The sequence below is a fragment of the Eptatretus burgeri genome, chromosome 5 (genome assembly GCF_056783735.1).
Source record: "Eptatretus burgeri isolate ZD-2024b chromosome 5, Ebu_testis_v1, whole genome shotgun sequence".
Classification (NCBI taxonomy): domain Eukaryota; kingdom Metazoa; phylum Chordata; class Myxini; order Myxiniformes; family Myxinidae; genus Eptatretus; species Eptatretus burgeri.
In genome coordinates, this window is record NC_140965.1 from 91,515,886 (window position 1) to 91,532,074 (window position 16,189).

Here is a 16,189-nt window from a genome sequence, read left to right on the forward strand (position 1 = left end):
AAAAAGAAAAAAAAAAAAATTAACCCATTTGTTACCATCCGTCTGGCCACACGTTCGGCTTAGGACCCCCCTGCGGTCGCCTTGCGGGCACCTTGCGTCTGCCTTGAAAATTATATAGCCGCCGCATGAACGCCCTAAGGTCACCGTGCGACATCAAATCAAAGACCGTACGGCACCCCCACGTTTTCGGTCTCCACAATTTATAAATACCCCATGCGTCTACCCGAAAAATAAAAACATATGTGACTGCTCCATTGTGTGACCGTGGAGATACTGCGGCCGCTTTATAATTGCTCGTGCCCATACATTTTGTAGACCCTCCGGCCGCCGAGCCAAATGTGACTGAGGCCTTACCTCGTGTTTTCACCTTCATTTGTGATGTTTTTTTTTATCATCTTGTGTTTTAATTAATAACAAAAAAAGCAATCCGATCACGTGGTGTGACGGACTGTCGGGTAAGGATTGAATTTCACAGCAAAACCAGTTGTAATTTGGAATATCCATGATTACGTCAGCCCGATGTGTTTGATGAAAGTGATTGTGGTTCTGCGGGCATCATGTTTGATGAGCTGCCCTGGGGGCAGCGCTCTCGCAGAGTGCGCGAGCGATCGGACAATCTTTGATCGGAACCCAGGATGGAGCTCGAGCCTGTGTGGACCTTTGGATGTGGTGATTGTACCAGTTTACATACAATACACCGCCACCGAAGGTCATTTACTCATCTTATTTTACCTTAAACATGGGGAATTTCAGTTTAAAGTGTCTTGAAAGTGGGTTTTCTTTGGGTCCACGAACGGATTAATTCACTCCATTATTTCTTATTGGGAAAATATTTTTTGAATCCGAACTTTTTGCAATCCGAACAGCCTCCTGGAACGAATTAAATTGGGATTCTGGGGGCACCACGGTATAGGCAAACACCTATACTCCGATCTCTAGCGGTAGCGCATGGTGAACGCACGGTCGTCGCAGACTGCCACGGAGGCCGTACGTAGGTGCACGGCGGGCGTAGGGGAACCGTGCGTCGACCCTGCGTTGCCCGCAGGTAGTCACACAGACCGCAAGGCCACCGTACGGCGACCGTGGAAATAGTGCGGCCGCCGTAATTTTTTGGGGGTTGGGAAAATTCATTTTTCATTGAGAAGAGCTTACGGCAGCCGCACGGATAACGCAAGCCCACCATACGCCCTACGTAGGTCGACGTGGAACACATCTACGTCATAGCTTGGCTTGTCGAATTGCTACGGCGAACGTAGAAATGAAAAAAAGTTATAACTCCGCGCTATAATTCCACGGCGCCCCTACGGCCTGTAAAATATAGCCAAACGGCGTAGGGCCTCCCTGAGGCCACCTCAGTTTCTCTGCGGCCGCCGCACGTTTGTCGATTCAGAGGGCGTACGGCCGCCGTATCCTCGCCGTAGAGCAAATGTGACCTTGGCCTAAGTGGCGCATGACTGTGTGTATATATATATATATATATATATTTTTTTTTTTTTTTAATGTCTTATATATGAAAACCATTGCTCAACACTTGTTCCCAGATTCTAAGTGATTAACAACATACCATCCTGCATCATCATCACCATCAAGTTGATTGGAAGTCTGGTGCTTGACATCTGTGGTCACTGGTGATTTGGGTTGTCTCGCTTCAGAAAGTCGGCCTCTAAACTGTTCCAGAAGAATCAGAGTCTACAGAAGTGGAAAAAAAGAGGAGAGGGCATAGGGTAGAGTAGGACATGGGATTGTTTTGGTGGAAAACTTGCAACGAGATGCACTGGCACATGCAAGCCCTTTACATAAACATCCTTTGAATGTCCAATCTCCAGTCATCTTTTGCATTAGCAATACCTAAGATTTTATATTGATTTGGCCATCAATCTATCTTTCATGAGGTAATGTATTTGAATCATGCTGTTCTTTACCTTTATCTCTGCATTGTTATCTCAAACCAATGAATGCTCCTTCCAATCATGACTAGAACATGCTAATTTAAGTTATTTCCTGAACAGAAGTGTAAAAATGAACTAAACTTGACAAAATTGGTTAACATGTATTGGTATCACTAGTTCATAAAGTTGTCAAATAAAATCAATGGGTTAAGGTGAATCAATAGCTTTATGGCAGTAAAGTGGCCATTGATGAACTACAATTGCCAAGGTTTGCAGGACAAGGGCTTTGTCCAATCAATATATTGAGGTGAACATTCCACCTTGTTTCGCTAACTTGTACACAAACACCGGTGACCTTGCTCAGAAATGACCCTTGATTATACTGTGGACTTTGGGAGATTTCCAGTGGAAAAATAGTTTGAATAACATGAAAACTAAACGGGAATTAATTTGAAAATTCTCGTTTCTGCAGGTGTTTCACGATGTGAAATTTCTAAGCCTGTGCTGCATTTTTCTCTCAATGACATCACCAATCTCTCTCTCTTTGAAAAACATATTGTGCTTTTCCACTAATGGTTCTACCATCTGCCACACCATTTGCATCAGTTAAAGATAATGGAATTGCAACTACTGCTTTGCTCGTTAATAACTGATTTCACTAACTTGTTTTATTTGACATCTAATAATGACACATTTCTTGGGCCTTGTCCTTTAACCCCTCCTCTATGCAATCTCCCTCCTGAAGACTGAGCTGCCAATGTTGATGCTGAAGTTGCAGGCCTGAGATTATGCTTCTTTTCATTAAAATACCAATTTTGGTAGCAAAACCATTCCTGGTACAGGGGCACCTTTTTGAAATGAAAAAATGTGGAGGGGTTGTAATTGTAGAAATAAGAATTGAGAAAATGAAAAGAGGAGGTCTGGAAAGAAAAGGAATGATAGAAGATTGATGGGACTGTCGTTAAATTTTAAGAAAACGTCAAGGAAGTTCAAGATAATAGTTAAATAAATAATGTAAGTTATGGAAACAGCGATAGACAAATAAATTTAAATTAATTAAAGGCAGTCACAGTACGGATTTCCTAAAGGCAGGTCATGTTGAAAAAAATTATTGGAGTTTACGATTCTCCAATATATTGCCATGCTTTGTCATCAATTAAAAAAAACCTCCCCCCCCCCAACCTGTCAAAGCATTCAATTAAAATATATATATATTTTCATCATCAACTGCTACGATAATATAAAGCTATTTCTTTGTTTCATTTCATTGTTTGCAGGCATCCATTTCCTTTTAATGGTAATTTTTTTTTGCTGAACAGCGGGAAGTCGTCCATTTGCTTTTTGGCACCTTTACGAAAATGAACCACTCATTCGTCCAATATATTACCAGCATAAGTACCTGCCCCCAATGACAGGAAAAGATTAAGATAATCTGTCGATTTAAATTATTTCATGGACTTTGAAATGGTTAATTGTGTTGCACTCACGGTTTCACTCAGAGTCAAAGCTCTGAGATATTTACCCTGCCTTCAGAAAGTATTCACACCCCTCGACTTTTTACACATTTTGTTGTGTTATAGCCTGAATTTAAAATGGATTAATGTTTTGTTTTTTTATTGTAACCGATCGACACAAAATACCCCATAATGACAAAGTGAAAACATGTTTTGAGAAATTTTTACAAATGAATTAAGAATGAAAGGCTGAAATGTCTTGAGTCAATAAGTATTCAATCCCTTTTCTATAAAACTCCAAATTGAGCTCAGGTGCATCCAATTTCCTTTGATCATTCGTGTGATGTCTCGACAACCTGATTAGAGTCCACTTGTGATTAATTAAATTGATTGGACATGATTTACAAAGAAACACACCTTTCTATATAAAGTCTCAGTTAACAGTGGATGTCAGAGCAGAAACTCTACCATGAAGTCCAAGGATATGTTGGTAGAACTCGGAGATATAATTGTGAGGAGGCATCGATCGGAGGAAGGGTGTAAAACAATTTCTAGTGTTGAGAGTTCCCAAGAGCACAGTGAGCCCCATCATTAGGAAATGGAAAGAATATTGAACTTCCCCGACTCTTCCTAGAACTGGCCGTCTGACCAAACTGAGAAATGGGACGAGAAGCGCCTTGGTCAGGAAGGTGACCAAGAACCCAATGACCACTCTGACAAAACTACAGAGTTCATTGGCTGAGATGGGAGAACCTGCCGTAAGGACAAAAATCTCTGAAGCACTTCACAAATCAAGGCTTTGTGGGAGAGTGGCCAGACGGAAGCCACTCCTGAGAAAATGGCACATGACAGCATGCCTGGAGTTTGCAAAAAGGTACGTGAAAGAATGAGGGCATGAAGCAAAAGATTCTGTGTCCGATGAGATGAAAATTAAACTCTTTAACCTGAATACAAAGCACTACGTCTGGTGGAAACCGAGCACAGCTCATCACCCAACTAACACCATCCCTTCCATGAAATATGGTGGTATCAGCATCATGCTATGGGGGTGCTTTTCAGTGGCAGGGACTGGGAGACTTGTAAGGATAGAGGGAACAATGAATGAAGCTAAATACAATCCTTGATTCGAACCTGCTTCAGAGTGCAAAAGACCTTGGACTGCAGCAAAGATTTATGTTCCAACAGGACAATGACCCCCAAGCATTCAGCCAAATCAACCCTGGAATGGCTTCAGAACAAGAATGTGAAAGTCCTTGAGTGGCCCAGCCAAAGTCCAGACTTGAATCCCATTGAGAATCTGTGGAAAGACTTGAAGATTGCTGTTCACCAATGCACCCCATCCATCTTGACACAGCTTGAGCAAATCTGAAAGGAAGAATGGGAGAAAATCCCCAAATCCAGATGTGCAAAGCTGATACAGACATACCCACGAAGACTCGAAGCTGTAATCGCTGCCAAAGGCGCTTCTACAACGTATTGACGCAAGACATTTCAGTTTTTCATTTTTAATTAATTTACAATAATTTCTAAAAAACATGTTTTCACTGTCATTGGGTATTTTATGTAGATTGGTGACAAAAATTTTAATGTTACCCATTTTAAATTCAATTTCTAACACAACAAAATGTGACAAAAGTGGAGGGTGTGACGACATTCTGAAGGCAATGTACACCACCCAGCCTGAAATAGTGGTGCAACATCAGGCGGTAAAGGTTGGATTTGTCTAAAAAGAGAGCAAAATATAGCTATTTTTAATTGTGTGTTAAGGCCCGGTCACACCTTGACGTTTTAGCCAGCGATGGCAACGTATTAAAATGTATGTAAAACGCTGGCTTACGTTGAACTTTTGATGTTTTTTTTTTAAAGATTCGGACAAATTCATAGCGACTTGGTCTTATGTATAACATATTAGTAATGGACACAGAACGTTTCGTTGTGTTATAGATAACTTATACCAACGAATGCTGAACCTGTTGTCGGCCTACACAACCGATGCCCAACGATAGTCTAACTTAGGCATAGCACGTTGCACGCATCGCCGACGATGTCGTGACGTAGCCTATTAAAAGGCTGACGCACAACGATTCGAATCATAACTTCCGTAGAAATGGAAGTGACAACATCGCGGTCACACCTTGGCGATCTTGCCAGCGTATGCCGACCTAAGAAAAATGTTTCTAAAACGTTGGGGCACGTCAAATACGGTATGAGTAAGTTTGGTATACGTGAGTAGAACGCTAAAGTACGCTATCATACGTCGTAGTAAGTAGAGTACGTCAAGAAATTTTAAACATGTTCAAAATTTTACGACGTACTCGGCGTATGACACACGTTCCGCATGCGATGGGGATAAGTTTTACACACGATATGTGGACGCTTACACACGTCCACAAAGGCTACTTATAACCTACTCATAAGTCGAAACACGTCGCGGTAATGTCTTTTTTACGCAAAACTTATTTCTAACTTATGTTTGACGTGCTTTGAACCAATTCTGTACGTAGTCCCAACACACATCGACGTATGTAGACGTATTCCAATGACGTCTTCCGGTCGACAAAAAAAAATAAATGAACGTGTTTCTAGCTTACAACTGCCATATAAAGACGTGTTCCCAGCGGTTTTGGGAATTGGTATATAAAAATGCTGCTCATAAAAGGGGAACCCAACAGTGTTTTCGAGTCCTTTTTGAGTCGATGTCCAAGTCAGCAGTAACAGTATCAGTATCAGTATCAGTATCAGTATTAGTATGAGTATTAGTAGTAGTTTGTTCATGTTGGCAGTAGTAGGTGAGTGTGAGGGGGAGGGTGTGGGTTATGATGGATCGTCCTTGCGTCCGCGTGTCCACGGGTAGGAGACATCTTTTCACCATTGTTCGAAGTTCTTCGCGGCTAATTTTTTATGGGGCTTTTTCAACAATGAGCTATGGCTTGTTTTTACGATTTAGGTCTATTCATAACGGGTTGGACAAATGCACAATGAACTAATAATGTGCATAGAGCGCTTTGATTACTTATAGATACGGTATACCAACGAATAATTATCGTGAAGCCGGCATTCACAAACTATGCCCAACGATAGCCTAACTTATCCATATCGTGCGGCAGTTTATCTTTGCCGGTGACGTAGGGTTGGTATTCATAGGCTGCCACTCAACGATTTAAATGGCTGCATCTCCACTATTGAAAGTAGACGCTTGCACTCAACAATTTGATTTTTTTTACACTCAACGACTTTTAAACGGTACCACTCAGCTATTTCCATTGTTTACAATCAACGATTTAAATTGCTGTCACTCGCCTTTGTGTTTTTGACGCTGGGGTTTGGAAATTTGAAGCGTTTCTTCTGAACGTGTTAAAACGCTCAAACTCGACTATTTTAAATAGACGCTGCCGATGGACAATTGGAATCATAGCCAAGCGAGACATCGAAGTGTGAACATCCTCGTCATGCCGAAGAAAAGTTTGAAGAATGCTGCAAATAAGTGTCCTGGCCGTGGCCGTGGACGCTGACGCAAGGACGATCCATTATTCCGACGTCTTTCAGCCTATGAGTAACTTAAAAGTAACGTCTGTTGATGTGTGGCAACGATCGCGTAACGTGCCAACAACACGTTAATCATAGGTGAGAAATAAGTTTCGGGTACGCTAAACATTACCTCGGCGTGTCTCAACTTATGATTAACTTACAAGTAGCATGTGTTGACGTCTGTCAACGATCACAGACCGTGCATACAACTTGTGGCCAGCGTAGCGGAACGTGTGAGTCATACGCCGGCATACGTCGTGAAATTTCAAGCATGAAAAAATTTGAGGACAACCAAAAAGTACAACGTTTAAAGCCAGCGTACAACGACGTATGGCAGTGTTTTTCAGCGTGCTCTCAATGTTATCAAAACTTACCCATAACGTATTCAAAGTGTGCCAGCATTTTAGAAAAAAAATTCAAAAATCTGCATACGTTGGCTAAAACGTCAAGGTGTGACTGGGCCTTTACTCCATGAAGATCTGTATTACATTTACTTTAATCCAGATGTTCATGTTGATTTTAAACATTAGTAGGAGGGACAGTAATTGTCCCTAAAAGATGATAAAGAAAAATGAAATGAAAATGCAAAATAACCAATCGGCAGCTTTTCAAACAGAGCACGGGAAGCGGCCGCCGTAAACAGGAGACAAGCGAACGCACGGACAGACACCGTGATTCACATGATCTAACACATATACTATAATGCATATTTAAATTGTTTTGGAAATTATCCAAAAATTTTGTGTGAAATTTCCTGTTTCTCAACATAAAACTTTCACGGATTAATGTACGATTGCACAAAAGCAAAGTTTTGAGTACAACACGGACAGTTTGTGTTGAAGTAGGCATGTCTGCAAGATTATGGATGGTATGTATGAGAGAGTTATAAAGTTCAATGAATGCAGAAATGATGACACAAAGGAATGCACTACAGAAAGTATGTAATGACCAATGTAATGGGGAAGGTAAAATGGAGGGGTGCTCTAATCAATCGAGACAGAATGGTCATTCTGGAAAAGAAAATGCAACCCCAAAGCACAATGTTTCCAGATTCATAATTGTACAATGGCCATGTTGCAGATCCCAGGGTGAGGGGCATGGATTAATGGTGGTACAACATCGGTCAGGGCTGGTTTAAAACTCCACAAAATGAAAATGAAGTCATTTGTAAGATAGAAATTCCTGCACTTTGTCTCGTTAAGCTGCCAGGTGTATTTTGGAAAACTTCAAACTAAAGACAGTGGAGATAAAGTACGGTCACCAAGAAAACAGACCAAGCAGTAAAATTTTAAATATTGAAAAAAACGAAAGATTAAATTTTCAGGTCATCTCCTCTCCTCCTGGAAGGCTTTATCTTAAAATCTGGTGTTGGCTTAGTGGTTTAGGGTGGTGGTTTGGGATCCTAGAGTCCTGAGTTCAAGCCCCGTTGGCTGCTGAATTAACACCAGGGGGTTGACTCAGCCTGTCGTCCTTCCGAGGTCAGCGAAATGAGTACCAGTGCAGCAGCCAAAAATGCTGCACACGAATGGAAGGGGTATCAATGGATTGATTTAATCTGGTATTGGTGTGGCGCAGGCATGATGGGCCGAATGGCCTCCTCTTGTGCCTTATTTCCTTGTAAAATCTTGAATGTCATACACAGGTGCCATCCCATGTTCTCCTCCTGGAAGGCTTTATCTTGAATGTCATACCTGTGCCTCTCTTGAGCTTTCCTTTCCTTGTCGTTTTTTTTTCTCCTTGAACAGTGTTGTCGCATCTTGAAATTTATCCGTAGATCCTTGATTCGCATTTATTTTTGCATCTTTAGTTTTCACGTCCAATTTCTCCCAGTCTCCGACAGTCGTCTTTGTTTCAGCTGAAAAGGATAAAAAGAACATAGGCCCATCATTACTCATTGTACAAATACATATTAATTTTTCACAAGATTTAAATTTTATTTATTGATTTATTTTTAATCAGATGATCAATCAGTTGCAGACTCAATTACCTTTGTCACAGTAGCGGTACTACATGTACCTGTCAATGCCGGGCCGATAGAAGGTTGAAAAATTCAAAATTCAGGAAGTGTCAACGGCTTACGAGAAGTAGAGTACTTGAAGTGGGGTATTGTGGGGAGGAAATTTCTTCCACGTAATGGCGAATGAAATTACTGTTTGATTTTGTACAAAATATTATTCAGATTCAAAATGACTGAAAAATGCCCCCAGGAATGTACACTAATTATTTTATCAATAAGTCAATGGTAAAATAAGGTTCCATTTTTACTGTTTCACCTAATGTCGTGTTTTCCAGGAATGGATCCACAATGTAAATCGAGGATTTGCATTATTATTAAACGATCCCACACCATTCCAGCCAAAAATTAAGAAATGTGCTAAAAGTCATTGCAAATCAAATTTGAAGCATCAGCAGTAGCAATTCCACCCCTCCCTCCCCATCCCCGATAGGAAAAGGAACAACACACACAACTCACCATCTTCGGTTTCTTTCATCAGATCAATCTCTCTCTTTGGCTTCTTACTTTTGTCATGCAACATTGCAATCCTGAAAAAAAAAAAAACAGAGTTATCAGTTAAACAGGAAGAACTGCTTTTAAAAAATTCCTCCTGTCCTTTTCACAAACAACTTACAGTTTACTGCTATCGCGTTTTCTCCCCTCCGTCTCATCCTCCTTTTCTTCTCTCACTTTCTGTCCTTTCTCGGTAATGGAATCCTGAGACAAGGACACCAATGTTTTGCTTTCTTCAGCCTGAAGAAAAAGACGAGAAAAGGAAAAAGGCAGTTGAGCTTAAGAGGTAAGTCCTTATGTGATGTCCCTGTGAGGACATCTGCCGACTTTCTTGATTACTTCCTTATTTTTCTTGTTTTGATTTCTTGACAAATGGAATGCATCTTTTGAACCTTGCAAGTCCCAGTCTTACCGTGTTGCTTCGGAGGGATTGTCTAACAGATTGTTTGTCCATGGTCAGCCGCCAGAAGAGGTTCATCTCTTAAACCTTTAAGCCTTACCATCAGCCATGACCTCTCCTGAACAGACAAAATAGCAAAGCTGGCCTCCCTAGCCAGCTGCGGAATAGGCATCCTCCATCGTTCCAAGTTATTCCTTGAAAAATCATAACTACTGGCAACCTACAAAGACTTTTATCCATAGCTCAAAGGAGTGTGGGATGGGGTCCCAGCATCACATCGTTCTCATATTGATTCTGTGACATCGAAAGCTCTCAAATTTATTGGCATTACCCGAGGGCAAAGCATAAGGGCTGTTTCTCTCACATTGCAGACAGGTCGGTGTGGGTTTTCTTCCTTAACCACCTCTTCTCAAGTCTAGCTCCTGGCCTCTCCTCAACTCCCTGACCCTTCCCCAGTTCCTCAAGGATGCACACATTCTTCTTTTATACCCTCTCGGTAAGAATCCAGGTTTACCAGTCAATTCCACTCTTTAGTTCCTTTTTTCCATTTGTGGAACTGCCTTCTTGAGATAGTTCAATCACACTCCTTCATCCAGAGACAACATCCTTTATGACTCATCACTTTAATCACAGACCAACTTTTAACCACTCATCCCAACTCCAAACTCTATCTTCCTCAAATGTGGCGATTTCAATTGTCACAATGCCAATTGGCTGGGTGTTGGTACCTCTCTCACCAGTTATGGCACTTCAGCAAAAGACTTCTGTGACTCCATGGGACTTGACTCATTCTGTGAACTTTCACACCCAGATTTCTGTCGATGGCAAATCCTCCCTTCTGGACCAACATCCCCACCAATGTCTTGTGCTCTTTGACTGCTCCAATTGGTTCAAAAGCTCATGTGCTTGTGAAGGTCAACATCTCTCCAGCTATTCTCAGAGAACAGCCTTATCACCGGTGAGTCTGGCAGTGCACTCAAGCAAACTGGAAAGGCCTGCAAGCATCCATTGCACTTCAGAACTAGTGTCCGATATCTACCGAACCTGATATTGATGCAGCCTGGAAATTCTTCCACAGAATCCTGTTCTCACTTATGCACAGATTCATCCCGTCTTGTCTTCAGTTATCATACCCTTCTTCCTGCCCATGACACTGAATCATGTGGTGAGGCAGTTTATCTGAAACAACTTGCATTCTCCTCCTATTAGGCAAATATCAAACAAGATCAGGGCTGTCTAATCGAGACACATATTAAGCTATCAGACAGAAGACAACCTCAGATCATTCCACAAAACACGCAACAAGTGTGTGTCCACTGTCAGGAGAGCCAGAAAACAACATCCGTCCAACCTAAAGAATGAACTTTAAAACTTGTCTCCCTCCTCTAAATCATGGTGGCACCTTGTTTAGTCTGTCTCTGCTGTATGCTCCTCTTCCATCCCTTCCCTCTCTTCAAATGGCACCTTGTGAGAAGAGCGCATACCTCAATTCTGTTTCCTTCCAAATCTTATGTCACCCAACCCTTCACTCTTTGCATCTACACTCCCCTGTCGTACCCAGCTGCTCCTGGACTGTCTTTTGCAATTGAGAAGGTGCAGAAGTTTCTGGCAACCCTCAACTCTGCAACTCGACTGGACGGCATCAGCTCACGTTCCTTGCAAACCTGTTACGTTGCTCTTGCACATCCTCTCTGTAAAGTAAATACCTATTTTGGGGGGAAACGCCTGATATATTTTTCTTTTGTAATGCTGTGAACAAACTTCGGTACTTCACGGGTGATGAAGGTTGTGGTCAAGTTTCATCAAAATTTTGTGTGGTTTCAGAGAATAAATTGTGGTTTCGGAGAAGAAAGCAAATGCATATTTTGCGGGGACCCCCCACCCTCCCCACGTATAACCCCTTTGACCCTGATTTTTTTTTCATGCCATGAACAAACTTTGGTACATCACGGTCAACTCCAAACTTGGGTTACTGACTGCCTCCACTCTCGTAGCCAACATGTGGCTCTCGAAGGAATTCCTCCATCTCCTCTCACTGTAAAGGCTCGAGTGCCCAACGTGGTGTTCTGGGTCGAGTACTATTACTAATCTTCAATAATCTCTCTAAGTCTTTGGAAAATCCTCTATCTTTTTGCTGATCATTCCACCATCTGCCATGACACTTCTCATCCTTCAGATAGACAGGTAGCAGCTTCTTTCCACTCTTCAGACCTTGACCAAATCACAAGCTGGTCTGACACTTGGAATATGTCTGAATACTGAGAAATCCCACACTGTCTCTGTCTCTCTCTCTGTCTCTCTCTCTGTCTCTCTCTCTGTCTCTGTCTCTGTCTCTGTCTCTGTCTCTGTCTCTGTCTCTGTCTCTGTCTCTCTCTGTCTCCCTCTCTCTCCCTCTCTCTCCCTCTCTCTCCCTCTCTCTCCCTCTCTCTCCCTCTCATGTGACAAATGCTCCAATCTATTTTTTTTTTATCAACCCTCTCAAAGAAGTTGTCACTCATTATCTTGGGTCTCACTCTCAGCCATGATATTTGTTGGGCAAACCACATTTCAAAGTGGCAAAGTCCTTTCTTGGCACACCTGAACTCTTATCCCCTGACAAAGCCTTCATCCATAGCTTGATGGAGTATCGCTCTCCCCTCTAGCCTTCCTCCTCTGCCTTGCATCTTGCTCAGCTTGATGCTGTGGAAACCAAGGCCTCAAGATCATTTGAATCGTTCACGATGAAGCAGAGTCTATGGGCCTATCACTTTGCGATCAGAATGGTCGGTGGTGTCTGTCTTCTTCCGCCTCCTTTCTGGTCTTGCACCCTCTGCTCTCTCTCTGTACTTTGTCCCCCCTCCCCCAAGTTTCTGCAGGGTGCACACGGTCCACCGGCAATCCCCTTCTCGGAAAACTCCCAACATCTAGAATTACTGCTCACCTCCACTCATTTATTCCTCTCCCCCCCCCCCCCCCCACCTGTTTTAACCAAGTTCCATATTCTCTTCAATCTCATTCTTCCCTCCAGGTCTTCACAGCTGTTCATCACCATCTCAGATAATCCCCTATCTAAAGCCATAATCTCTTTTACCCTCATTAATCCACCCCAACCCCCACTCTCTTCCCCCCTCCCCACCCCTCCCAAATTTCCATTTTTTTTTCCTTCTTGAGAGTTTGTTTCTGTCTCCATCTTATCCACCCCGTCCATTCTACCCAGATCCCTTGTTTGTCCGTTTCCATCCATTTTGTCCCTCTGCCCTGTTCTTCGCTTTTCCCCTTCCCTTTCTGCTGTTCCTTTTGTTCCGTTGCGTTCTGATTTGTTCTGTGTTCCAGCTCTTCCACGAGCCTTTGACTCTCGAGACAAAAAAAACCATCTTCAAGCGAGCAGTGCACCACCATCTTACGTCATGCCTCATCCCTCCTCGTGATAGTTTCTCGCCCGACTCTCTTAATGGCAGATCACCGTGTTTGTTGCCTCTCACGTTCTTTCTCTGTATCTTGCCTCTCCCTTCTCTGCTTTACTTGTTCACTCATTCACTAGCTTGTTTTGTCCAACGGTGGTCCCACTGTCCGTTTTCCCTCTGTTATCTTGGTCTTCCATGAGCCTCGATTTTTGCACACACGCTCATGTTTTTTATTTATTTTTTCGTTTGTTTGTTTGTTTGTTTTAATCCCAACACCTTAAGTCAGCCACTTTAACCATTAAGCCAATGCTGGAATAGCAGCCCTCCATAATGCGGGTTTCTGAAACCCCAGACGAGTGCGTTACATTTTAATGAGTGGTTTATTGTGAAGATGACGGGAGAAATCGGCATAGCTAAAAGCAGTCCGCGCATTGCGATCGAATGTTTCATACGGCTGAAATGTAAATCAAACCTTGTACTGTCAATTTCACTCTATTTTTCCTTTGATTTTCTCGGAAATAAAACGCTGAAAAATGCAAATTTAATTCGATATTCATTGAAAGCTCTGAAATCTTACCTTGCACGCAACCTTATCCTTGTGAATGCTGGTCACCATGTCGGTTCTGTGAGAGAAATCAAATATAATAATGAAGACCACAGTGACGGGGATAACAAGGGCAGGGCAGTGGCAGTTTTAGGGTCAAGGGAAATTTATTTTTTAACTTATACTGAACAAAACTTGGGGTGGTGGGGTGGGGTGGGATGAAGATAGTTGTCAGGTAAAAAAAAATGAACAAACGCAAGCATCACATTCACCTTTTGACGAGACCCTTACGCAGACAACGCAATCGACCGTGATGATGCCGTGCTTATAGTTTGATACCCTCTTCTCACTCCTTGCTCTGGCACATGACCTAAAGCCAGTTGTGAAGGGAATAAAACCAAACCACATGCCAGTGAGGAATGAAGGGCCTGAGGAAATCCATGGGTCACATCACCTGAGACCCAGTCTGCTCTATTCTGTTGGTTACAAAATCAATGGACTCTTTAGTTAGTGAAACCCATCGTTTGTTGCTGTGCCTTTCGTTACCTTTTTGAATGTTTTTTTTTTTTTTCCTTCAAGATTGTTTCGAGTTTCAGTGCTGAGGAAGAAGTTATAGATTGCTGGCAAACATGGTCAACAGAACTGTTTCTCCTCCGTTCTAAATGAGAGTGATTCGCCTCCGTTTCTCCAACTACCGCTCCTGATACATCTCTGCTGGCATTGATTGTTGTCCGCTTTTGTTCGCGTCCTTTGCCGATTACCATGGGCTGACAGGATGGCCAAGAGGTAGGCACATTCTGCTCTAAGTTCTAAGTTATCTCACCTGGGTTTGAATCCTGACCCAGCCAGAAATTGTCATCCCGGTGTTTCACAGGCAGGGTGATTTATCAATATGTGTGCCATCCCTTGGATGGACGAAACCAGCAGAGGGCATTGCATCAGCGATACAGTCGCACCCTCGGCTAATGATGCTACCCCGCAGCCTTGTGCTGCATACAAATAAAGAAGAAGAAGCTCACTGCACGTCATCATCTTGCATGCCCAGTTGGTTATTTTGATCTGGTGCGTTCTGTCTCAACAGTTTAACCCCTTAACTTCACACCTGTTTGTTGTTCCTTCCTCCAATCATCTTACTATTTTTACTCTCATTGTAACTCCCTCCTTGTCTTGTATATAAGGCTCATTTTCTGTCTGTGTCACAAGCGACACCTATTCTACAAGCCACGCCTTCCCCCTTCTCCCCAAGCGTCACGAGCACCACCCATTAGCCAGGTCATGCCTTTCCCTCCAGCGGGCCAGTGACTTGCCGTGCAAAGTATGCTACTCTTAAATCCGAGTTATTTCATTTGATACAAATCAGTTTGGATGGGCACCTCAGCCATCTACATAAATACAGCAGAAAAATCAGTGTTCGTATATATGTTCCTTTTCCAACGACTCGTAAGTCAATGCGCCAATCTCAAGCGAACTTTGAGGGATGATCACATATTTAGCTTCCGCAAAGATCGGACGTACTCCACTTAAAATTCCCCTTCTGCATCCACCTGAAGGGTGGGTAACCTGCTCATACTTTATTAAAAAAAAAACCCTGTTACCCCTTTCTGTGCACGTCTGATGTATTGTTTGAATCCTGTTCGTCCCGTTGGCAGTGTGTTCAGCAGTCTGCAACCTCATCAAACTCCTTCCCTGTCTGTTTCTTTCCTCATTGTTCCACCACATTTATCCCTCTCATCCTCATTCACACCCCATCCCTCGCTGTCATCATGTTTCTCCTCAAAAACAACCAACAACAAAAAGAAACCGTAATTCTTGACTCATTCTCAGATCATTACTTAAGATGATCAGTCCCAAAAATATTTCTTCTTTCCCCTTTATTCCTTCTCCCCTCACGCTTCTCAACTCAAATCGTAAATTTTATCTGATAATTTATAATTATGCTTCATCTCCATTTACTCTACCTCTGCCAGTGAAGGTGAATGGAGGTTTATCTGTCCATCTGTGAGCAGGGTATCTCAAAAAAGTTATTCACGGATTTGGATGAAACTTGATGGAGAGGTTGGGTGTGCGACAAAGATGATTGCATTCGATTTTGGTGAAGATCTGGATCCGGATACGAGAATTTTTTTAATGATTTTCTTCACCATCGAGAGATTGGGCTGGAGATCGTTGGAAAAACGATATATAGCACGATATCTAAACGAGTTATGAATGGATTTGGATGAAACTTGGGAATCAAGTTGGGCATGTGACATGGTGAAATTAATCGATTTTGGTGAAGATCCAGATCCGGATGCGGCTTATCCATCCATCCATCCATCGAGACCATACTCTGTGCAGAGCGTTGGTGCTGCTTAAGCAGTCTCCTTGGCTTTTGGGCACAATCCTGGACGGGTCGCCACTCCGACACAGAAATACCAGCATGCTGGCACTCATTTTGCCGACCTCAGAAGGATGACAGGCAGAGTCAACCCCACCTGGTATT

At 42.6% G+C, this 16,189-nt stretch overlaps 2 protein-coding genes across 4 annotated transcripts in view; one reads left to right on the plus strand and one right to left on the minus strand.

Annotated features, from left to right (window-relative positions):
• Window positions 1-16,189, minus strand: part of CWC27 (CWC27 spliceosome associated cyclophilin) — a 61,787-nt gene that overhangs the window by 22,075 nt on the left and 23,523 nt on the right. For all 3 annotated transcript variants that reach the window (XM_085882856.1, XM_085882857.1, XM_085882858.1), the window contains exons 10-14: window positions 13,741-13,786; window positions 9,502-9,620; window positions 9,345-9,415; window positions 8,563-8,726; window positions 1,565-1,689 (exon numbers count right to left, since the gene is read on the minus strand). In XM_085882856.1, the coding sequence (XP_085738982.1) occupies window positions 1,565-1,689; window positions 8,563-8,726; window positions 9,345-9,415; window positions 9,502-9,620; window positions 13,741-13,786 (525 nt within the window). The remainder of the gene's footprint in view (window positions 1-1,564; window positions 1,690-8,562; window positions 8,727-9,344; window positions 9,416-9,501; window positions 9,621-13,740; window positions 13,787-16,189) is intronic.
• Window positions 9,534-16,189, plus strand: part of AIP (AHR interacting HSP90 co-chaperone) — a 119,354-nt gene continuing 112,698 nt past the window's right edge. The window contains exon 1 of the mRNA XM_085882861.1: window positions 9,534-9,666. The gene's annotated coding sequence lies outside the window, so the exon portion shown is untranslated. The remainder of the gene's footprint in view (window positions 9,667-16,189) is intronic.